The following is a 25221-nucleotide window of genomic DNA, read 5'->3' as shown; positions in this document are numbered from 1 at the left end:
GGGTATAGTATTCTTGGTTGAAAGTTCCTCTCTTTCAGGGCTTTGAATATTGGGGTCCACTCTCTTCTAGCTTGTAGAGTTTCTGCTGAGAAGTCTGATGATAATCTAATAGGTCTTCCTTTATATGTTGTATTCTTCTTTTCCCTGGCTGCCTTGAGAATTTTTTCTTTGTCATTGGTTTGTGTCATCTTCATTATGATGTGCCTTGGAGTGGGTTTGTTGGGGTTAAGAAAACTCGGTGTTCTGTTTGCTTCTTGAATTTGAGGCTTTAGTTCTTTCCACAGGCTTGGGAAGTTCTCATCTATTATTTGTTTAAGTATATTCTCCATTCCATTTTCTCTCTCTTCTCCCTCTGATATACCTATTATTCTTATGTTATTCTTTCTGATGGAGTCAGACAATTCCTGTAGGGTTTTCTCGTTTTTTATTATTTTTGAGTCTCTTTCTTCTTCTCTCTGTTGTGCCTCAAGTTGCTTGTCTTCTATTTCACTAATCCTATCTTCTATCTGGGCTGTTCTATTAGCTAAGCTTGTTATCTCGTTTTTCAGTTCGTGAATTGAGTTTTTCATTTCTGTTTGATTTGTTTTTATAGTTTCAATTTCCTTGGTAATATATTCTTTGTGATCGCTGAGTTGTTTTCTGATTTCCCTAAATTGCCTTTCTGTGTTTTCTTGTATATCTCTGAGTATTTTTAAGATTTCTATTTTAAATTCTCTGTCATTTGGCTCCAAGGCTTCCAGTAAGCTAAATCTTTTCTCCATAGATTTTTCCACATCTATTTGTGTTACCTCTCTATCTTTTGTATCCATAATATTCGATTTCCTTTTTCTTATTGGCATCTGAAGGTGGTCTTGTTGATATTCTTAATTAAAATTAATAAAGAATAAAAAGGGAAAAAAAAGAAAAAAAAAATAATAAAAATATAAAAAACAAAAAAACAAAAAACACTCCACACACACAAAAAGTAATGATGTATTATTTCCCCCTTTTTTCTTTCTTCTCCTTCCCTCCTCTCACCTCTTTAGGTAAATATCGTGATGACCTGTGAATTATATTATGCTAAATGGAACAAAAATTGCCTATAATGGAGGGCCTGATTTGGGGTGAAGAGTTCAAGGTGCAAAAAAGGGAGTAGGGACCTACTAAATGCAAAAAAAAAAAAAAAAAAAAAAAAAAAAAAAAAAAAAAAAAAGGAGGATATCTTAGACAAGCATCAAATGATTTGCTTGTAAGTGATGGTTGACTAAAAGATATAATGAGAGGGATAAGAGGGAAACAGAAAAAAGGAGAGAAAAAATAATATTTAAAGAAGAAAAAAAATAAAAATAAGTAAAAATTTGTTGTATTAAGTGGAGTGAAGACTAAATACAATGGAGACTTTGGGTTGGGAGGAATGCTAGTGAGTTAAAAAGCAATGTAAAAAGTACCCAAAATGCCACAAAAACAAACAAATAAAGGAAAACCAAGAACAAAAGCAGAAAAAAAAAAAAAAAAAAAAAGAACAAACAACAAAAACAAAAAAAACTTTAGTCCCAAATTAAATAATTTGTTCGTAATTGAGGATTAAATGAGAGGAAAAGTAAAAGGAGAAAAGAAGGAACGAATAGAAAGGAAAAAATAAGAAAAAGAGAGAAACAAAGGAAGAAAAAAAGGAAAGGGAGAAAAAACAAAAAGAAAACAAAAGGGGAGAGAGTGAGAGTTAAGGGTTTTGGAGTGTAACCCTAAGGGAGAGTAAGGATGAAGAAAAGAAATAAAATGTAACACTTATGGGTAGTGTAGTTCAAGAAAAGGGTAGCATAAGATGGGCAGAGAATAAATGGACCGAGGTGGAGGAAATACAAATAAAGACAATAAGAAAGAAGAGAGAAACACAACAACAAAGAATTAGTGGAACAAGTTATAAAGTCTGTGGATTTTTCTTGATTTTGAGAGGTTAACTTCTTCCTTTTTCTTTTCTCTCCCTCTTCCTGGTCGGTTACTCTGTACCCCAGGTTCTGCCCCTGTGTCACGCTTAGGTAGGGATTTGCAGTTGATGGGATTCTATGGCAATGTCATATAATTGGCTTTAGTCTCACTGGTAGTCAAGGCTTGTTGGCGTTTGTAGAAGAAGATGCACTATTCGCTGCTTGCTATATAGATCTTAATATCTGCCAAGTCCCTCTTGTTAGGTATATCCCTGAATATAGAGGCTCTGTCAATCAGAAGTTGCCCCCGCCCCTTTAGCGAAAGGCAGTGAAAAATATTATGCCTCTTGTCTTGGATCGCTGAACTGGGAGAGATCTTATCAATTAGAGCCCTGTGGGTGCGTAGATTTTGTGGGTTTAGCTAATTTCAGTGATTGGATCCGCAGCTGTGCTCCAGAGAGTATTTCAGGCTGCCTGCGCGCCCCTATCCCAACGCTTGATTGTTAGCTCGAATGGCTGGGTGAGGTGCCCCGTCCACGGAGAGAATCTCCTGACTAGGAAAGACAGGTTTGGCGCCCCTCCTGGACTGCGTCACGGGGCGCGCGCGTGCACGGCTTCTCAGAACACGCCAGTGGTGGCCGGCACTCCCGGGGACGCGGGGCTCGCGCACGCGGCTTCTCAGAGCACGCCGGTGGTGGCCGCTACTCCCCGGGACGGGACGGGGCTCGGGGAGCGGGCGCGCGGCTTCCCAGAGCACGCCGGTGGTGGCCTGCACTCCCCGGGATGCGGCTTGGGGCGCGAGCACGCGGCTTCTCCGAGCACGCCGGTGGTTGCTGGCACTCCCCGGGGCGCGCGGGCGCGCGGCTTCCCAGAGCACGCCGGTGGTGGCCGGCACTCCCCGGGATGCGGCTCGGGGCGCGAGCACGCGGCTTCTCCGAGCACGCCGGTGGTTGCTGGCACTCCCCGGGGCGCGCGGGCGCGCGGCTTCTCAGAGCACGCCGTTGGTTGCTGGCACTCCCTGGGACGTGGGTCGGGGCGCGCACGCGGTTTCTCAGAGCACGCCGGTGGTTGCGGGCACTCCCCGGGACGCGGGGCGCGGGCGCGCGGCTTTTCAGAGCACAGAGCACGCCGGTGGTTGCCGGCACTCCCTGGGACGTGGATGGGGCGCGCCTGTGGCTCCTCAGAGCACAGAGCACGCCGGTGGTTGCCGGCACTCCCTGGGACGTGGCTCGGGGCGCTGGGACGCGGCTCGGGGCGCTGGGACGCGGCTCGGGGCGCGCGCGCGCGCCGGGCTTTTCAGAGCACGCCGGTGGTTGCCGGCACTCCCCGGGACGCGGCGGGGGCAGCTGCACGTGTGGGTTTACTCACCCCAGGCGTATTCCCTCCTGGGCAACAGTCCCTCTGCTTTCAGTGTGGATGCTCCGAGGATAAATTTTTCTGCTTCTAGTTGACAAATTTGTTGAGATTTTGGGGAGGTCTGTCGGACGTGCTGCTCACGGCGCCATTTCCGTGACGTCACTAGTAATCCCTTTTATACATAATGCACATATGAGGAGGAGGACTGTTTTATTAGAAACTACTAGTATTCCACCATTTTGACCTATAAAAATAGCAGTTTATATGGTTCATATAAAATTTGTATACATATATCTTTCATCTTATTTCCTTTTTGGAACACCCTCAAGAAAATTTTCATTTAAATCCTTTCAGAAGATTCATTTGGAGCTAAGAGAATATTTTCCCTCTTCTGGCTATTATCAGGAATTTAAAATCCCCTGGTAAATACAGGTCTAGCTAAAGAATCATTTTATTTTCAAATCATTCATGGTTATATGTTTCCCTCTTGTGGTAGAAAAAGGAAAAACAAGCAAACGTTCGCACAGCCTCACAAGGGGGCGCACTAACTGGCTCCAGCAGGAATTGAACCCTAAGGGCCCCATTCACCTGGAATACAATGCAAATCGTGCTCCTTGGAGTTTTGTGGCAGAAGGTGGTTGGTCCTCTATCAATTTCAGAGGTACAGACAACAGAATGGTGCTTACCAGAGGGAAATGGGGTCGAGGTGGTCAAATATATATGGTGACAGAAGTAGACTAGACTTCAAGTGGTGAACTCACAATAGACTATATAGATGCCATATTATAAAGTTGTACACCTGAAATTTATATAATGTTATCAACCCAATGTTACTTCAATCAATTTAATAAAATTAAAATAATAAGTAAAAGCCTCAGCATACTTGATAGAGTTTTAATGTGTTCCTGGACAAATAGTACTGTGACCTAGTCCTCCTTATAAATAGCTCTTTTAAGTTTGCTAAGCTAAATCTCCAATACTCTTCCTGCCATTGAGGTCATAAGATCACTCTCAGACTGGGTCTCAGGTTGACCTGTGCATAAAAGAGGGCCTCAGGGGTTAGGGACCTGCGTGGCGATAACTCATCCCTGGCTGCCTCCCCACACTCTCGCTTCCTGCAGGGCAGGCGCTCAGACAACTCTGTTTTCAAGTCTAGGTCTGTGGGCTCTCTTTCCACAATGCTCTCTTTGTTTTTGCCTGTGCTGCTCCCTCTGCGTAAAATGTTTCCACTTCTTCCTGGCTTCCTTTTCATTATCCTTCAGCACTTGGCTCGAATGCATCTTCCCTGGAAGCTTCCCCCTGACCACCTCTCTGTGAGTCTCTCCCTAGGACTCCCAATGACACTGAAGGAAACACTTGTCACACTATATTGTAATGCTCACTGGACATCGTGCCCTGCTGTGGATGCCCCAAATGCACAGTGCAAATATAGAGCAATGAGAAAATGCTCAGTAAATGTTTGACGGATGGAAAGCACCCTTTCAAATATCATTCAGGTGAAGTTGTTGGAGCAAGCAGATCCAAGCAACTATTTACTAGAAACACTCCCTAAAGCCCTCATGGCCAGACTTGGAATGCAAACGCCTGATGCTCTGACTAGTACTTAACTTACTCAGCTCAAGTTCTGCTTATTTGGGGGCTGGCTGCTGTGTTGTTTTGAAGTGAGACAACTGAGCATCAGGGTGATAACATATTACAGAAAAACTAAGTTATGGAGAACAGGTCCCTCACCCCACCCCAGGCCTGGTGCATGAAATACGCTCTACACAAAAGACATTTCTGTTCGGACTTTTATGGGCTAACAGGTGTGAAGCATCCTGGTAGGTTGTGACACAGCTGAGAAGAGAAGTAAAAGGTGCAAAGTGGCTGGGGGACTATCAGTGAGGAAAAGTTTCAAGTGTCTGTCTTTCCCATCAAAATCTCTACTGCCCAGAGTAGCAGCCTGCTTATTATGACTATGTGTGAGACATTAGGGTAGGTAACTTCCTATGAATTATCTTATTTCCTACACACACCTCTATGACATATTATTTTAATTTTACCAGTGAGTAAAGAAAGAGTTCAAGCAGTTTGCCAAAGATGAAACAGTTAATAAACAGCATATCCAGAATCAAACTCAAGTCTGTCTGACACCAAAGTTATACTGCAATGAAAGTCTGACGTAAAAGTGATTCTGATATCCGCTAACCTCACAATGGCATGCTAGCTTTACTTTTTTGGTTATTCGTTAGCCACCTGAGCTTTGGACTTTGGGAGATGCTAGATAAAAAACTGCATGTTGAAATTTGTTTTGGCAGGAGGCTTACGTAAGTCCAGTGGGGTGACTTTCCTGAAGCAGTTTCAAAATAACCGTAACAACTCACCTTGGATTGTACCTTAGAGTTCCTAAAACCTTTGCAAGCCCATTATTTAATTTTTATAAGACTCTCTGACAGAGCAGATATTACAATTAGTCCCATTTTACAAGTGAGAAAAGTGGGGTTTAGATCATGTAAAGCCAGTAGCTGCAGCCACCATCACAGCTGCCTGGCCAGTGCAGGTTCGCATTTGATTCGAACAGACAGTAATGAAACAACGGAGCCAAGAACTGGTGGGTAATCATCTTTAATCCTAGCTTGCACCCAGCGGGCAAGAAATAAACACAGTGGAAAAACACTTCCCTGTCCATTCAGGGCTCCCAAAGCCACTGACTTATCCAAGTTTCCTAGAATCAAAGTTTCTACCTCACCAGCCTTCTTCACCTCTGTTCCCCATCTCCTTCTCTCTGCACTAACTGGCTTCTCCTTCAGAACTCTGCCACCTTGGCTGCTTCTCCTCCCCCCCCCCCCCCATGTGGCCTTTCTCTGCTCTCCTTTCTCCACTCTCCTCTCTAATGCTAATCTCAGGAACCAAGAGCAAGCTCCCAGTCTGCCCCATTTTATAATGTAGAAATCAAAACCTTTAATCCAATATACAATCAAGGAAGTCTCTGATACAAAGTCACTTAGGGTGGGAAAGGCTTAGTCTTAAAACTAAGCCTTAGGGCAGGGGTCGGGAACCTATGGCTCGCGAGCCAGATGTGGCTCTTTTGATGGCTGCCTCTGGCTCGCAGATAAATCTTTAATAAAAAAATAATAATGTTAAAAATATAAAACATTCTCATGTGTTATAATCCATTCATTTCCTACTACTCATGTTCATGGTTGCGGGTGGCTGGAGTCAATCACAGCTGTCCTCTGGGACAACACCAAATTTTTATTGGATAATGCATAACGTACACAGGTCATTGCGAGGTCAGGAAGTAAACTTCCCTCCTTTTAATCAAGTAGTCAGCTAGCTAATTGCAGAAACCCTTTTGACAAAGAAGATGGCTAAAAGAAAAAAGATGAGGAGTATTGAACTTTTCAGCAGGAATGGACAAAGGAATTAGCCTTTGTTGAGAGAGCAGGTTCTGCAGTGTGTCTAATATGCAATGATAGAATTGCATCGATGAAAAGGTCAGATATAAAGCGGCACTTCAACACACACCATACTACATTTGCATCGAAATATCCAGCAGGTTACACAAGGAAGAACGCATGTCAAGAGCTACTGTGCAGAGTGCAAGCTAGTCAGCAGCAACTCCGTGTTTGGACCCAACAAGGTGACTGGAATTCAGCTAGCTTTGCTGGTGCTTTAGCAATTGTGAGAAACAGAAAGCCATTCACAGATGGGGAGTATGCCAAAACATTCATGCTTGATGTTGCAAATGAACTTTTTGATGACTTTTCGGATAAAGACAAGATAATCAAACGAATAAAAGACATGCCTCTGTCGCCAAGAACTGTTCACGATCGTACCATCATGATGGCAAATCAAATTGAGGCAACACAAGTGAAGGACATAAATGCAGCACCATTCTTTTCTCTCACTTTGGATGAGTCAACAGACATAAGCCATTTATCCCAGTTCAGCGTGATTGCAAGGTATGCTGTCGGTGACACACTATGTGAGGAAAGTCTTGCTGTTTTGCCTATGAAAGAGACAACAAGAGGGGAGGATTTATGAAAGTATTTCACTGAGTTCGCTAAAGAGAAAAATCTACGGATGGATAAATTTATTTTGGTGTGTACTGATGGTGCTCCGTGCATGGTGGGAAAAAACAGAGGATTTGTAGCACTTCTTCATGAACATGAAAAGAGACCCATCCTAAGTTTTCACTGCATCCTACATCAGGAGGCGCTTTGTGCTCAGATGTGTGGCGAGCAGCTTGGTGAAGTGATGTTGCTGGTCATTCGGGTGGTCAACTTTATTGTTGTCCGAGCTTTAAATGATCGCCAGTTTAAAACACTGCTGGATAAACTTGGGAATAATAATCCTGGTCTGCTTCTGCACAGCAATGTGCACTAGTCGTCAAGAGGGAAGGTGCTCAGCTGTTTCGCGGCTTGTCTGAGTGAAATCCAGACTTTTCTTAAAATGATAAACATCGAGAATCCTGAGTTAGCAAACACTGAGTGGCTCCTGAAGTTCTACTATCTCGTGGACATGACTGAACATCTGAACCAACTCAATGTGAAAATGCAAGGCATTGGAAATACAGTCTTATCCCTTCAACAAGCAGTGTTTGCATTTGAAAACAAGCTGGCACTCTTTATCACCGACATTGAAACAGGTCGTTTACTACACTTTGAAAAACTGGGAGAGTTTAAAGATGCATGCACAGCAAGTGACACTGCTCAACATCTGGGTCTCCAGCAGCTAGCGGGCTTCACATCTAATCTCCTGCAGTCATTCAAAGCGCACTTTGGAGAATTTCATGAGTGCACTCGTCTTTTTAAATTCATCACCCATCCACACGAGTATGTAGTGGACAGCGCCAACATGAGTTACATCCCCGGTGTCTCCTTCAGAGATTTTGAGCTACAAGCTGCTGACCTGAAGGCTTCAGACATGTGGGTGAATAAGTTCAAGTCACTGAATGAAGATTTGGAAAGACTTGCATGACAGCAAGCAGAGTTGGCAAGCAAACATAAGTGGGGAGAAATGAAAAAACTTCAACCTGCGGACCAGCTGATTGTCAAAACTTGGAATGCGCTTCCCGTTACATATCACACACTGCAACGTATGAGTATTGCTATACTGACAATGTTTGGCTCTATGTATGCATGTGAGCAGTCTTTCTCACATCTAAAGAACATTAAGATCAACCTACAATCACGTTTAACGAATGGAAGTCTCAACGCATGCGTGAAGCTTAACCTCACCATGTATCAACCAGACTACAAAGCCATCAGCAAAACCATGCAGCACCAGAAGTTGCATTAATGGTAAGAAGTACTTTATTCGTTATTGATTAGCAACAGCATAACAATGTTATTAAAAAGAATTCAGAGACTTATTGTACTTTAAAAGTGTTGGTCTTACATAAAATGCACACATTTACTTGTATTTAGTGTTAAACATATTGTATGGCTCTCAAGGAATTAGTTTAAAATATGTGGTGTTCATGGCTCTCTCAGCCAAAAAGGTTCCCGGCCCCTGCCTTAGGGTATAACAACCCTGCCTACTTACAGCCTGTCCCCTACACCCAATGCAAACTATAAGCGAGCAAACATATATATCATATTTACAAACTTATTTGACCAATAGATCAGTTTAGCAGAATACATGACACTATACCGTAAACTGTACAACTGAGATTTGAGCCCTTCAGTTTTGACCCATCACGGTAAACTAAAGTTATTTGGTAAGATTCAGGGAGCCACCAAGTGACATGTCTTCCATTTGGTATGTGTCAAGAGTCTACAGAAGCACTGTGGATTGTGGAGTTCTGGAATCTTCTTGTTAGTTATTTTCATCAGTATACTTTTAAGTAGGAAAAGAAAGGTCTTAGCAATATGCCTTAAACTAATAGCTGTGCCTTGCCTCCACTCACTTCTCTCTTCACTAAAGTTTCCCTGCTTCTTCTTTTTCATTCTGCATTTTTCTCAAAAAATCACCTCACCTGCGAAGAGAAGACATCTTTGTTCTCCTCTTCCCCTCAAAGTGGAGTGGGGTGGTACTCCTCGGGGTCTCCACAATCTCTGAATATCTCTTCTCATTCAGTTGTAGTGGGTTGAATAGTAGCCATCCCAACCACCTCCCGAAAGATATGTCCACCCAGAACTTGGTAACGTGACCCTATTTGATAAAAGGGTCTTTGCAGATAGAATTCAGTTAAAGAACTTGCAATGAGATCATCCTGGAATACCCAAGTGGGCCTTAAATCCAATAACAAGTGTCCCTAAAAAAGACAGAAGAGGAGACAACAGAACGTAGAGGCCGAGATCGGAGTTAGGCAGCCACAAAGCCAAGGATACTCAGAGCCACCGAAAGCTGAAAGAGGTAGAGAAGAATTTCTCCCGATAGCCTTTAGTGGCCCACACTTTGATTTTAGACTTCTGGTCTCCAGAACTGTGAGAAAATAGAGTTCTGTAGTTTTAAGTCACCCAGTGTGTAGTCATTTGTCAGCAGTCAGAGGAAGTGAATACACTAGTATTCACACCATAGTTCTGTACTACCTATGCATGCTCCCCTACAGCGTGGGCATCCTAGGGCTTTGCCTTATTCCTCTTTGTACCCTCGGCCATCTCACACAGGGCCTGGTGCAGAGCGCTCAATAATATTCAGCACTACTGCTGGCTGACGCAGTCCACGCCATCCAGGAGGTTTACGCACTTCCAGCAGATATTTCTTGTAGCCTCCCGTCTGGAACATGACACTGGCCCGTGCCTAGGCCTTACAGCACCTGAACCTCTGCTGCAGAGGTCAAATGCAAAGGATACTGTACGGACCAAGACAGAACAGGAGGCGGGAGTGTGGCAGCCACAGAAGGCCCTCTTCCTGCCCTCCAGCAGCCTCAGCATTTGGAATGATCATAACAATTGCCAGACTCACCAGAATCTTCTGTTTACTAAACACTTACAATGGCAGGTTCTGTGATAAGTGCTTCATAAATTTTACTTAATCCTCACATGACTCTTTTAAGGCAGATATTATTAGTCTTTTTATACCAAATCGACTTACGAGGAGCTGGCTAACGTGTGTGGTGATTTTCTCCTGGATGTGACAACAGAGGGCTTGACACCACCTGCGCGGCCCAGCCCAGGGAGACAGTTCGTCTCTCACGACAGGTGCCAACCTCACACTCAATTCCACCTGAGCTCCCGACATTTATTTCCCTTCTGTTTCATTTTTTTAAAGAATTTCAATTTGCTCCATAGAATGCATTTCTCAAAGTGCCATGGAAGCAGTGTAACATAATAGTTTTCCTACGAAAGCAAATATCTCTCCCCATCTCCACCCAGTTACACAGTCCCAGCTCCATTTTCTGGACTCTTTCAACCATGGGACAAGCTCTCAGAGTCAGGTGGGCACTGACTGAACATCTAGGTTTCTGGTTTCTGTGGCTTAGAATTGACAGGCCTCTCATCCTTGGTCAGGGCCATTTTGTCTACTGTGTTTTAGCAAACCTTCCCAATGTGTACAGTTTCTAAATGCCTAACCAAAGCACGTTCAGATGTTTACCAGAATGGAAGAGAACCGTGTCCTCAGCCACCACGGAAGACTGCAGAAGGAAAGCTGAGACTCTCCCTCAGCGGGAACTGTCTTCTAAGACCCTCTACACAGGGCAGTGTGCTTAACCAGTATAAAATATGGTAGCTCATTGTAAAGTTACACCAGAGTATTTTCATCTAAATTAACATTCCTTCCTTCAAAACAATCACCTTGGGAAGCAACATACTTATTCCAGCAAGGCTGACATCGCACTAATGATTCTGGAACTCTTTTTCAGGCAACTGTTGTTACAGTCTGTGGCACTTTCTTTGAAAGTCTTCAGTCATAGCAAATGTCCTCCTTTGAGAATAGACTTGAACTTTGGAAAGAGACGAAAATTGGTTGGAGCCATGTCTAATGAATAAAGTGGGTGATCAGATTTGTTACATCATTTTAGGTGAAAAATGAGGCATGACTATAAAATAATGTGACTGGTTTTCCTAGGTGACCCATAAACTGACTGGCTGAGAAATAATTCCCATTGAGGAGTTTCAAAATGCTTCGAGTGCTAGACGCATGGCTGGCGTAAGTGTCCGGTTCCCAGAGTGGTGATTTGGCAGGGCACGATACTAATTTGGATCTATAAGTTCACATATGTTTGTAAAAAAGGAAATATGATTGCTTACACTCATGAAAATGAAGAAGCTATTTTCCTGGAGACATTTCTCTTCCTCCCACCCCCACCCCACCCTCCACAGCCTGGTCTGCTTTGGACAGGGAGTCTGCTGAGAAAACCGGACTCATCTCATGCAGAAAGCCTTCGCTGGCCACACCACACCCTGGCCATGCAGCCCCACCCCAGGCTGGGTGAAGTGCTTCTGCCCCGAGCTCCCACAGCCATCTCTTTTTCTTTAGGCATTATTTCTTATAGTAGATAATGGTGACTGCCTTTGTGTGTGTGAATCTTCTCCCATGCTATCTTAGTCTCCTTGAAGAGGGGTCATATTCAGCTCTGGGTCTCCAGTGCTCAAGACTGTACACAGAAGCCTGTTCTGGACACAAACTGCCCACCTTTCCCACTCAGGTTCCCAGGGGCTTTGCGTGCTAAGTAAACTTCTTCTGCCTGGCAACTCACACTGAACATTTAGTCCGTGTAATATCAAGCTACATGACTTTATAGAGACCTAAGGTAGACTAATGCTGGCTTAGTTAGGTCCAAAGGCATAGGGGAGCAAGAGGGATTAACTACTAGTATGTGGGATTTCTTTTAGGGTCATAGAAATAGTCTAAAATCAGATTTGGTCTGGTTGCACAAAGCTGTAAATACACTAAAAAATACTGAATTTTACCCTTTAAATAATGGGTGAATTGTGAGGTATGCAAATTATATCTCAATAAAGTAGTTTATTTTACAAGTACTCTACAATGGAAATATTTATGCCTTGGTTGCTTTCTAAGATGGAGGTTAAAATAAATGATAGTCAGCCCTGGCCGGTTTGCTCAGTGGTAGAGCGTCAGCCTGGCGTGCAGGAGTCCCGGGTTCGATTCCCAGCCAGGGCACACAGGAGAAGCGGCCATCTGCTTTTCCACCCCTCCCCCTCTCCTTCCTCTCTGTCTCTCTCTTCTTCTTCTGCAGCCAAGGCTCCATTGGAGCAAAGCTGGCCTGGGTGCTGAGAATGGCTCTGTGGCCTCTGCCTCAGGCGCTAGAATGGCTCTGGTTGCAACAGAGCAATGCCCCAGATGGGCAGAGCATCGCCCCCTGGTGGGCGTGCTGGGTGGATCCCGGTCAGGCGCATGCGGGAGTCTGTCTGACTGCCTCCCCGTTTCCAACTTCAGAAAATACAAAAAAAAAAAATGATAGTCAAGGTCTCTTCCAAAAATCTATTTATTTACAAAAAATTAAGTTTCTGTCTTCTCTCTGTAATTATATCACTTGGAAGTGACTGAGTGGCTTTCGTCAATTTTTTTTATTAGGTGAGAGGAGGATAGATAGTGAGGCATACTCCCACATATGCCCTGACCGGAATCCACCTGGCAACCCCATCTGGAATCAATGCTCAAGTACAGAGCTATTTTTAGTGCTTAAGGCTGATGTGCTCCAGTGGAGCCATCCTCAGCACCCAGGGCTATGCTCAAGCCAGTCCAGCCACTGGTTGCAAGAGGGGAAGAGGGAGCTAAGGCAGAGAGAGATGGGGAGAAGCAGATGGATGCTTCTCCTGTGTTCCCTGACTGGGAATCGAAGTTGGACATCCATACACTGGGCAATACTCTATCCACTGAGGCACTGGCCAGGGCCATCTTCACCAAATTTGGAAAGCATACTTAACTAATGAGGACTGTTGGGATTCCTCAACACCACGGCTTTCATTTAGCTTGATACCCCCATGTTTAGCCTGACACACAGCACCCAGAATAACTGATATTTCCTAGCTTCCCTTGCTGCTAGAAGAGGCCTTAGATTATGTATGTTTTGACCAATAGAACACAAGTGAAATTATGTCCTTTCCAAAAAAGGAGTGTATTTTTCCCTCTGTCTCCTCTTCCTATTGGCCAGACTGACCTTAAGGTGGTAGGAAGCTATCTTGGATCACGCAGATAAGGGAAACTCATTAGGAAAGGCTGAGCAACAAAAGAAAAGACATATGAGTCTCCTTATACAATGGGGCCACCACATCGGCCCTGGAGCGCCCGTCCCCAATCTACTAGACAGACCTCTGTTACTATGAACTTTTGTTTTGGTTAAATAACTTATTTTGAAACTGTTTATAGCAGCCAAATCTACATTTTAACTAATAATAAAATTTGGTATTCTGTACCAAAAACAGAATCTAGAGTGTGTGTCATCGGCACACTTTTTAGTGTTGCCAACAAAAAGCAGCAACAAAAGTGTTGCCACTGCCACCTTGGAAGGCAGACCACTGGCCAACCAAGCCCGTAGCTCTCAGCAAATGGTCAGGAGAACTCACAGAGGAGTGGCTGGTGACTGCTCCTTGCCACATTACAGAAAGGAGCTCAGGCTATAACGAGCAAGTCTGCAGGCAGATATGGAGGTCATGGTGTTGCTCAAGGGTTTTCTTTGTGGAGTACAAACACTACGGCTGGTGACTGCTTATAACTATATATAACTATTGGAAGGAATGTGGAGTGCCTCCTCTGAGGAAGAGTGATGTGTTTCATGGGTGAAAAGAAGAATAGATGTGATTATCTGCACGGCCAAAGAGGTGGTCCATGGCAAAAAGGTATTTGCCCCTGGTACTTAAAAACATACGTACTGTATTACAAATTTTGTTTTCCAATATGGTACTTTTCTAAGAGATCTTTTTTTTGTATTTTTTTTTCTGAAGTGAGAAACAGGGAGGCAGAGAGACAGACCCCCGCATGCACCCGACTGGGATCCACCCAGTATGCCCATTCTACGTTGTAACCCAAGCCATTCTAGCACCTGAGGCAGAGGTCATGGGGCCATCCTCAGTGGGAGGGGAAGAGAAAGATAGAGAGAAAGGAGAGGGGGAAGGGTGGAGAAGGACATGGGCACTTCTCCTGTGTGCCCTGGCTGAGAATTGAACCCAGGAATTTCACATGCAGGGCCAATGCTTTAACGCTGAGCCAACTGGCCAGGGCGCTTTTCTAAGAGATTTTAAGGATGATTTGACTACACTAATGTTTCACCTTCCATTCTAACTTGAGACTCCATCCCATGGTAAAATGTGACTTTCCAATATTAATTGGGTGACAGTTAATATCTTGCTCCCATTGACTCCAGGGAAACCAACTGGGCCTCAAACGACACTGGCTCAGTTTTCATTTTTCATGCGAATTATCAAAGGAAGAAAAACAGTCATGATTTGATGTGGCTTTTGCCTCTTCCTTCACACTGTAATCCCATCAACTGTTTTCAATTCAACCTAAGAGTGAGAAGCAGCTTCAACCCAAGTGGCAAGGTCTGCACAATTCTTCCCTCCAAATGCTCACTCACTTAAAACTTGACTACACTGGCAGTGTCCTGAGCTACTCCCGCGGGAACCTTGCATTTGAAACACAGTCCTGGGGTGTCTGTTCTCTATGGTCACATCTCTTTCATTCTAGGAACAGAGGGGCAGTTCCCAGTCTATCTTCCTGACTCTGTGACCTGTGACACTTGAAATCTTTGCTGTAGAGAGGAAATAAAGCAATGTGTGTGGAAGTATCTTGTAAAATATAAAATATGAGGTGTGTTTTTAGTGTGGTTAATTCTTGTGGAGTATGGAACAAAAATATAGAGTGGGAGATCGGGGTCCTCCAACCTACTCTTCAACATGCCACGCCCTCTCACGTTTCTGCCTGGGATGTTCTTTCTCCTCATCACCTGCAGGTCTGGGTGCAGCTGTCACTTCCCGGCTCCCTATGCCTGACTCAGGTACACCTCTGCTCTGCTCTCACAGCCGGCCTTGCTCACCCCAGAACAGCTCTGACTCCACCTTGTAGCAGTTGTGGGTTTGCTGTCTGTAATCCACCTGGTCCCCAACACAAATCTTTTCGACTGTAAGTCCCAAGTGGGTGAAGACTAGGCATGTCTTGTTCTCTGATTCATCCTCAGAATCAGTTCAGTTTAAACTGACCGGCTCATCATGAGTTCCCCACCAGTGTTTGTGATCTTCACACTAGTTGAGAAGGTCCAAAAATGGCTACTCAGTATACTGATTGAGTCCATTGGACTCACAGAACGTAGTAGCCATTTCAACTGACTCTTTAGCAACAGAGGTGTTTATAAGCGTACTGGAGTATGCCTGAATCAATCATGCCCAACAGCAATCTAAAAGAAATAAGTTATTGCCCTGGCCGGTTGGCTCAGTGGTAGAGCGTCGGCCTGGTGTGCAGGAGTCCCGGGTTCGATTCCCGGCCAGGGCACACAGGAGAAGCGCCCACCTGCTTCTCCACCCCTCCCCCTCTCCTTCCTCTCTGTCTCTCTTCCCCTCCTGCAGCCAAGGTTCCATTGGAGCAAAGTTGGCCCGGGCGCTGAGGATGGCTCTATGGCCTCTGCCTCAGGCGCTAGAGTGGCTCTGGTTGCAACAGAGCAACGCCCCAGATGGGCAGAGCATCGCCCCCTGGTGGGCATACCGGATGGATCCCGGTCAGGCGCATATGGGAGTCTATCTGACTGCCTCCCCGTTTCCAACTTCAGAAAAATACAAAAATAAAAAAATTTTTAAATAAAAGAAATAAGTTATTAAAACAGCCATGTGGTTTACATCTATAGGAAAACAGGATCTTGTCCTCCCTACATGCCAGAAGGAAGAAGGTAAACTTAAATCTGGGAAGTTTCTCATAACATATGGTCGGTCATATCATCCCAGGGGAGTGCAAATTGATATTTTGCAAAATCATTCTAAGGGTCCTCTTGCAAACTCACTGAACTCATTTGTATTTTAAAAACTCTGAAAGTCCAACTTAATACTGCCCAATCCAGTTCTCCCAAGATTTTAACCAGGATGTTATAACAATCCCCAGAACTACCTGTTTTGGGATATACTTATTTATAGAAAAGATCAAATGGATGAAATATCAGAAGATCAGGGTCCCATTCTAACTCCATTTACTACCAGGTTGGACAAATCAACCAATCTTTCTATATTACCACTTGTCTATCACATCTCATCTTTTCAGAAACACCGGGGTACTCATGAAGTGGATAGAGAAGAAAATGTTTCCACTGTGAAAACATAATGTTCAAAGTGTTTGGCATTCTTGATTGAATCTTGATTGTCATGACTTGATTGGCAGTCTCCACTATAATTATTCCGGGCATGGCTCACCATTTTTATCTTATGCCTCAGAGACTCCACTAGATTGGGAAAAGCACTGGGAAGGGGAACTTCCAATAGTTATAGTTTAGAAAACAAAACAAAATACCCTATTGATATCCATCTTCAAACCTCAAGAGAAAGGCACATTCTTTTCAACCTTCCCAAACAACTTTCCCCCCTCAGAGGATATCAAGTGGGAAAAGTCTTCTCCAACTAAAGCCCTTGGTGGATCTTCAATTACTTAAGGCACTCGATGGCCATTTTTAAAAGGTGGTTCCCAACTTTCAGCATAGCTTCAAAGGCAACAAAGTGACTGGGTATGTCTTCAAGGGATTTGAAAAGAAAAGGAATGGATCAGTTCAAACTTCCCTGAGCAACTTTCTTCAAGGTGTAGCCCACTCAAATCATTCTCCAGAAAGCTCTTTGAGATGCTGAAGGGGTTGGATGACGCCAGTGTAGATAAAAATTATTTTGAACTGAAGCCATTTGAGAAACAGCATTTTTCTGAATGTCTTTAGAACTGCACAGCTCTGGCTTCTACATCCCTAGTTCCTTGTATGTCAGGGCCTGGCATACAAGAGGTGCTCAGTAAGTATTTATTTAATTAATGAATCACTCTTTCCTACCTAGTCTTGTTTACCAAATGAAGCTGTACTGTGAAGAGAGAAAATGTTTTTCTTTTGAGTCTTGAATGTTCCATGGCCATAGATTCAAGAAAGCAAGAAAAAGAAAAAAAACAACACAATTTTCCAGCAAGAGCATTAGTGAAGCCAAGAAAGAGAAACCCTTGGTTTGATTTAAATAACTCACATCCCAGAGACTGTTTAGTGGCTACGTGCCCAGCTCTGAAATACACTCTTTCCTTTCTTCCACTTTCCCTTTCTACGGGTCCCCCACCTGTACGGTGACACCCTCTTTTCTGTTGGCACACTGTCTACTCTTCAAGACACAATTCCGTTCCCTTTCTCCAGTCCAGATGCTCTCTCCCTTATCTGTACTTTTCCTAATTCTGCTCTTTGTATGTGTATGTATCTTATGTCTTATCTCCCCAAAAGATTATATCTTATTCCTGGATGGGAAAAGACTGTATCTTGAATGCTGACTGGAAATCAGAAAATATATAACAGGGGAGAACAACCATTCATAAGCACATCATAATTAAATAACATTTGTTTTTCAAATATAGGAGTTATAGCCTATTAAAAAGGGACCCAAAGATATTTCTCTGCCAAGTCATCCTGCCCTAAGGATGTCAGATTTAAGTGTGGAAAGCAAGGATCCTCCACCTAACACCAGTTACCTCAGAGCCCCCAAACATTCTTCCTCCTGCTCAGTGATCTGTCATTTCCTTCTCAGAACAACACCCAGACACACGTCCTTTCACCTGTGTGTGCAGCTACGCCTCACGAAGGTTCAGAAGAGAGTGCTCCATCCCAAACAGGACAGAGCAGCGTTCTTCCATTTAAGATGAAGTTCTCAAAGCCTGACTGGTTTGGTCTGAGAACCTGAGACCCTCTGGGTCGTGTATTTGATACCCATTTGGTACAAGCAGTACCTGACACTAAAAGGGAATCATTTGTTTAGTGCAGGGGTTCTTAACTCGGATTCCTTAGACCGTTCCCCCAAGGGTTCCATGGGTAAAATGTAATGGGGTACATGAACTTCAATGGCAAAACAAACCAAAAAAATCTTTATTTTCACTAACCTCTAAATGAAATTTAACATTTCCTTTAATTATGAATGTAGGCAACAAAGCACAGAATTTATTACTATTTATTACCACTATTAAAACTACTACTAGTTTATCCTGACCTGTGGTGGCGCAGTGGATAAAGCGTCGACCTGGAAATGCTGAGGTCACCGGTTCAAAACCCTGGGCTTGCCTGGTCAAGGCACATATGGGAGTTGATGATTCCTGCTCCTCCCTCCCTTCTCTCTCTCTGTTTCTCTCTCTCTTCTCTCTCTCTCTCTCTCCTTTCTAAAATGAATAAATAAAATAAAAAAAATAAAATAAAAACTACTACTGGTTTGCTGTGATTTAATAGAAATTACAAATATTTTCATATCAAAGTGTAATTATCTCATAATATTGAGATCACAGATATCTCAAACTATTATGTGTACTGATCATTACTCTGAAAAAGACCATGTTAGACCCTCCATTAAATCTTGTTATTTAGTGTATACAAGAGAAATAAAGAAGACTGTATCTTCCCATAGTACAAATTTGGTTACTATTTTGATCATTGTATTTCAATACAATTTTTATATCCTTTGCAATCCTTTGTATTGTGTGTGTGTGTGTGAGAGTGTGTGACAGAGACAGATAGAGAGATAGGGACAGACAGACAGGAAGGGAGAGAGATGAGAAGCGTAAATTCTTCATTGTAGCACCTTAGTTGTTCATTGATTGATTTCTCATATGTGCCTTGACTGGGGGTCTGCAGCAGACCGAGTGACCCCTTCCTCAAGCCAGTAACCTGGGGCTCAAGCTGTTGAGCCTTGCTCAAACCAGATGAGCCTGTGCTCAAGCTGGCGACCTTGGAATTTCAAACCTGAGTCCTCCGTGTCCCATTCCAATGCTCTATCCACTGCACCACCGCCTAGTCAGGTCTTTGTATTATTTTTAATAAAATTATTCTGAGGTCCTAGCAGGTTGGCTCAGTGGTAGAGCGTCAGCCCGGTGTATGGATGTCTAGGGTTCAATTCCTGGTCAGGGCACATAGAAGAAGCACCCATCTACCCCTCCGCCCTCACTTCTCTCTCTCTGTCTCTTTCTTTCTTTCTCTCTCTCTCTCTCTTCTCCTCCCTCCTGCAGCCATGGCTCAATTAAGCGAGTTGCCCTGGGCACTGAGGCTGGTTCCATGGCCTTTGCCTCAGGCACTAAAAAATGGCTCCAGTTACAATGGGGCAAAGGCCCCAGATGGATAGAACATCACCTCCTAGTGGGCTTGCCGGGGAATCTGTCTCTGCCTTTCCTCTTCTCACTAAAATAAATAAATTAATTAAATTAAATTAAAAATTCTGAGAAGGGGTCCATAGGTTTAACCAAGGAATTCATGATACAATAACCCTGTGAGTTGATGAAAGAAAACCTACTTATTCACAAGTTCTCATAAGGCCCTTTATTTTATTTTGCTGAAACTGATAAACTATCCTTCAAAATATCTAAACATTCATTTACTTGTGAGTTTGAACTTTCCTCAAATTCTTATACCGGTCATTTGCAGATCATTGATTTAGACACTAGAAATAGTTTGAAACAAGAAGTCTGCATTGGGAATCTCTTAGACTTTTCAGCAACAGGGGCCAATACATTCCTTTTACAGTTGGGCTAACCCAAGTTATGTTTTTGCCACTTGTATCCAATTGGGTTCTGACTATCATAAATCCCTCTATATTAGCTGGGACCCCTGAGGGTTAGAGAAAGGTGGGAGACAATGCTGATATCTATGGGTGAGGGGGTGGGGGGAGGTAGTGATATCTGCATCAGATTGAGTGTGGCTAACTCAGTACCTTCGTATCAGCAGAACATCAATAGCTTCAAGTCCTGTCCCCAGGTCCAACCTGAGGTTTCCCCACAAGTGAGATTCAAACACTTCTAGGTGGAAAGGGGCTTCCAGGTACTTTGAAATGTGCTGTTTCACCTGATCTGGACAAAAGCCTCGCTGGGTATGAATTATCACTTCCACCTTTACACACAAGGGGAAATAGGAAGTAAATAACTTGCCCAAGAGAACAGTCCTCAACTCTTCTTATGTATTTTTATTCTGCCTAGAATTCCTCTACTTTGGGAATTCCACCTGATTCGTTAAGCCTCATTTCAGCTACCACGTTCTGTGAAGCCTCCCTCAATTCACTGTCCTCTCCCAAGTGCAGCCCTCCACGCTTCTGCCCCTTCAGCCAGCCCAGGCCTTCATCATAACCTTAACACACTGCAGTCTGCTGATTCTTTCTACCTCCCCTTCTAGACTATATATTTCCTGAGGGCAAGAATACTTTGTATCCCAGGTACTTGGCACAATGTCTGATACGAAGTCAGCACATAATAAATGTTTAATGAGAACTTAAGTGCTGGAATACACATTTCCCATTTCAGGGAAACTGAACAAAGATTCATTGAATGCTACATGGCCCTAGGGACTGCAGATACAGATAAAACACAGTCCCTGTCTTCACAAAGCTTACTCTCTGGTGGGGGAGTGTCACATGTAAACACGTCATTTCACAGAATTTGATTAGTCTATTCTAGAGGTACGTACTTATGGGAAAAGATCACTTACTGGGAGGAGAGGGCACAGAGGAGCTGCTGGGGAAAGGCTTCCTAAGATGCTATCTGAATGTAACCACACCAGAAGAGAAGGAGTAGCATAGCAAATTTGTGGTAAAGAAAAGAGAGACAGAGAGAGGGGCAGAGAGCGAGAATAAAATCAGACAGCAGCAAGTTGAGGACAGAAACCTAGAGAATAGCTAGGGTGTGGGTAGGACAAGCAGTCCATGAAGAAACTCAAAAACTGTGAGCAGAATCAAGAGAGATAGAGTGATCAAGACAAGGGTATGAGAACTTTGAAAGAGTACAATGATCAGCAGTGACAAATGCAACAGGAAGGTCAAAGAAGATAAGGCCTAAAAAATATTCAATGGATTCAGCAACCAGAAAGTCAGTAGTAACATTGGCGAAAGAAATTTTAGTGGAGTGGTGGAGAAAACAGAAGTCAGATTGCAATGGGGTGAGGAGTGAACGGGAGATGAGAAATCAATGATGGTGAGTGTAGACAAGTTTTATAAAGATTCACCTAAAGGAGGAAAAGCAATAGAGCAATAGCTAAAAGGTGATTAAGGTTTTCAGAACATATATTTTTTTCAGTCTTAATTCTTTCCTCCCTACCCCACACTACTGCCAAATAGACAACTTTCCATTTGGATCCTTAAACTTCTTACTATGATATAAAGTCCTTAAGAACAAGTCTTGTGTCTGAATTGTTATTTTTAAGTTCTTTTTCTTTTTAATGGATTGATTTTAGAGAGAGAGAGAGAAGAAGAGAGCAAAACATCAATTTGTTATTCCTCTTATTTATGCATTCATTGATTGATTCTTCTTTGTGCCCTGACCTGGGATTGAACTTGTCATTGTTTCTTTATTCCACACATCTCTCTATTCATGGCTCAGTGTTTGTTGAATGAATGAATGAAATGCAAATTCAACACAGGTGATAAGGAAATGAAGGGATCTACTGGTACACAGTGAGTTTGTTTTTTCAAGAGAATATGGGGTTGGCTGTAAACCAAGGTGAATGAAGAAAACAAATCCAGACAAACTTTGACCCAGGGAGGCAGATGTAGATTTTGATTTAGATTTTAGAGATTACTGGAACACAGATCTTTTATATATATATATATATTTTAAATATATATAAATATATTTATTATTTATTCATTTTATAGAGGCAAAGGGGAGAGAGCAGAGAGCAAGAGAGAGAGAGAAGGGGTGGGGGGGGGGGAGCAGGAGGCATCAACTCCCATATGTGCCTTGACCAGGAAGGCCCAGGGTTTCGAACTGGCAACCTCAGCGTTACAGGTCGATGCTTTATCCACTATGCCACCACAGGTCAGGCTGGAACACAGATCTTTAGATTTAAGTATCCCTTCATTCCCAGAAGCTGTTCAAGTTCTTTACTGCATTCTCAATGCTGCCTTTACAGTTCCTGCACATTATTTAACCTAAGCTTCTGTTTCCTCCTCGGCAACTTGAAGATGCCCATAAGAGCATCTACCCCACAGAGCTGCAGTGGTAGAAATGAGACACCGCGAGTGAAGGGCTTCTCATGGTGCTTGGCAAAATGGTTCTCAATGCATTAATAAGATAATAAAGTACAACTAACAATAAAAATTTTAAAGGGAATGAGTTTCACAAGGGTTGGGTAAAGCTCAAACCTGATTTTAAATATAGAAAGAAAATTTGTTCTTTAAAAAAAACCGTTAGGAGTTAACGTTTTATGAAAGTAAGTGAACAATCAGCTCCGATTTACCTATTTTATAAATTAATTTTCCCTGTATATCAGATGTACTGCAAACTCTATTTCAAAGTTTCACCTATCCGAATGAACCTGCCCAATTAAGTCAGTTAACGTTCCTTAGCAGGGGCGAAGGGACACAAGGTGTTGCATTAATTTCCTGGCCTCCTTGCACAAGAGTGCCGTGGGGTTTGCAGTTTCTGTAATAAAAATTCTGCTCCAGCTCCCTCCCTGGAATAAATCCAGAGCACCACTGAGCAAAGACTAGCCTTTTCAAAACCCTGCGCCCCAGCAACGCAAACTGAGGGGTGGAGAACGAGACTTTGCAACTATTATGTGTCCTCCGCTCCGCTGGCCTGACACACTGGGGGTGGGGTGGGGGGGTGCGCCTGCCACCAAAGCGCCGGGCTCGGAGCCAGAGGGAAGCGGCAGTCCCAAGCGCGAATAGAAGCAACCAGGGCTGGGTTGCGAGGCGGTTCTGAGCAAGGCGGCGGCCTCTAACCTTTTCTGGTTAAAGCGCCTGCATTCCGCTTTGTAACTGTATCTTCAGCCGCACGAAAGGTTCCTGCAAATGTCAGAGGCACCGGAAGGCAAGAAGGGAGGCGGGCGGAGAGAAGGGAGGGGCAGGAGGCGGAGGCGGTTTCCCCAAGGTCAAGCCCTGCTCCTCCTCGGCCCGAGCCTCCCTGCCCCCAGGAAGTCGGGAGAGCGGCTCCGCCGGGCTAAGCGGCCACTTTCCCGCACACAGCGACCCACACCGGGTCTCCAGGCCGGCAGGAGGCAGCGCGGAGGAGCTGGGAGTAAAGACCGGGACGGCCACGCACGGAAGTGGCCGGGCCGAAGCGAGGACACCAGCCGCACGTAGCGCACGGCCCCGCGCCCGGGCGCACGCTGCCTAGAGCCCGCGCGTCCCTTACCCCGTTGGCGGCGGCGATGCGGACGATCAGCTGGATGGCCTCCTTCATGTAGAACCTGCCGTCCCCGCCCACCACCAGGGTGGCTTCCTGCCGCTGCGCCGGCTCCACGGTGGAGATGATACTCTGGATGAAATTCTCCGCATAGTTGGCGCTGCTCTGGAACACCTTCACCCGCTTCCGCAGCCCGCTCGTGCCCGGTTTCTGGTCCGGGTACGCCTGGGTCTTAACTGTCACGATCTTCACCATGTTGGTGACTTGCTTTCTGGAGCCGGAGCGGACTCTGCTGACCAAGGGGCGGCCGTGGCAGTGGCTGCAGCTGTTCTGGGGTGAGGGCGCGGGAGGGGTAGGGGCCACGCCGGCTCTCCGGACCGCGCTTGGCCCTTCTTAAAGTGACAGGGTCAGGGCCCTCCCTCCGCCGCCAGCCCACCTCCTTACAGATTCCAGGGGGAGGGGAATGGGGTGCGCACACCTCCGGACCAAGAGAAATGGGTGGAGCCTCTCTGATCTACCCTACCCTCACCCCTACCCCAACCAAACCACTATAAAATGAAATCCTGAACTCCTCCCCTAAATGAAAGGGTGAGCTAGGGGTAGAAATCAGGTCATAGGACAAGAACTTGGGGCAGGGTGAGAAAAATACAGAGCATGACGATTTCCTGTGGTTTGGCTAGAGTCATATGTAAATAATTTTCTGGAAACCTGTTCTGAGACACAAAAGTGCCAGCCTTAGCTAGATTTTGACTCCTCATTCTTTCGTTTTCTCTCCAAATGGAAGTTGTAACAATTGTGTTAGAAAAATAAGTGAACTCTAAAAGTCTCATTCGTTCTACTACTTTCCATGTCGCTTCCATTGGTTAGGGTGGATGTACTGTTCTAGTAACTAATGTTTACTGACTCTGTTTCTAATCCTTGCTAAAGTACAGGAGTTTCCACCACCACCACCCTTTTTATGCTCACAAAACTGAGATTAAAAAAAAAAAAAAAAGGCTTGTCAAGGCCCTAGAGATAAGTGCATGCAGAAGGCCAGCTCACGTGGGTGTGGCTCCAAAACCAGGGCTCTTACCATGATTTGCCTGCATTGTCATCAGATTTGACAGCTAGGACATAAATCTGCAGGGAGGTCTTGATAAATGGCGTATAAATATAAGGTAAGGCTGAATATCATTACCATCAAAACATGCCAGTTATTCATGGAATAGAAATCTGGTGAAGAGATCAAGGAGGACTGAGGTGGCCATAAGGATCATGGAAGAGACAGTCAAGGGAAGGGACTCTGTTATTTAGTAGAAATAATGAGTTCAGCATCTCCGTTGATTTGGTGAGTGGTTGTCTCCTCTGCTTAGAAATGTATTGTTTTGATGAAGTGGGGAAAAACTGACTCTTTCCTCCTGCTTACAAGATGTGTGACCTGGGGAAAGTTAGTTAACATCTGTGGGCATCCATTTCTGTACTATAAAATGGACAGAAAACCTATCTTAGAGAATTTCTGTAAGAATCTTTGGGGTTTTGTGTGTCAGTAGTTCTCAGTCATGGATACACAGTAGAATCAGGAGATACACTTTATAAACCACCCATGCTCCAGTCCAGAGAGATTCAGTCATCAGCTGATGTAAGTACATCACCTGGCATGCTACCTGAAACAAGAGGCACTCAAAAAATAGCTCCCCTACCTCAGTTCCAAAACTAGAAGTTACCATTAATCTGAATTTGATTATATTTACGCCCTTTTAATGGTTAACTGGTGTATGTATCTTGA

At 44.2% G+C, this 25221-nt stretch overlaps 1 protein-coding gene across 1 annotated transcript in view; it reads right to left on the bottom strand.

Annotated features, from left to right (window-relative positions):
- PGM1 (phosphoglucomutase 1) overlaps positions 1–24416 on the bottom strand; it is an 80540-nt gene extending 56124 nt beyond the window's left edge. The window contains exon 1 of the mRNA XM_066376462.1: positions 23466–24416. Coding sequence (XP_066232559.1) covers positions 23466–23711 — 246 coding nt within the window. The 5' untranslated portion in view covers positions 23712–24416. The remainder of the gene's footprint in view (positions 1–23465) is intronic.
- Between the last annotated feature and the right edge of the window lie 805 nt (positions 24417–25221).

Source organism: Saccopteryx leptura, chromosome 3, assembly GCF_036850995.1.
Source record: "Saccopteryx leptura isolate mSacLep1 chromosome 3, mSacLep1_pri_phased_curated, whole genome shotgun sequence".
Lineage (NCBI taxonomy): Eukaryota > Metazoa > Chordata > Mammalia > Chiroptera > Emballonuridae > Saccopteryx > Saccopteryx leptura.
Note: the sequence above shows the minus strand (reverse complement) of the source record. Positions and strands in the feature narration are given on the sequence as shown.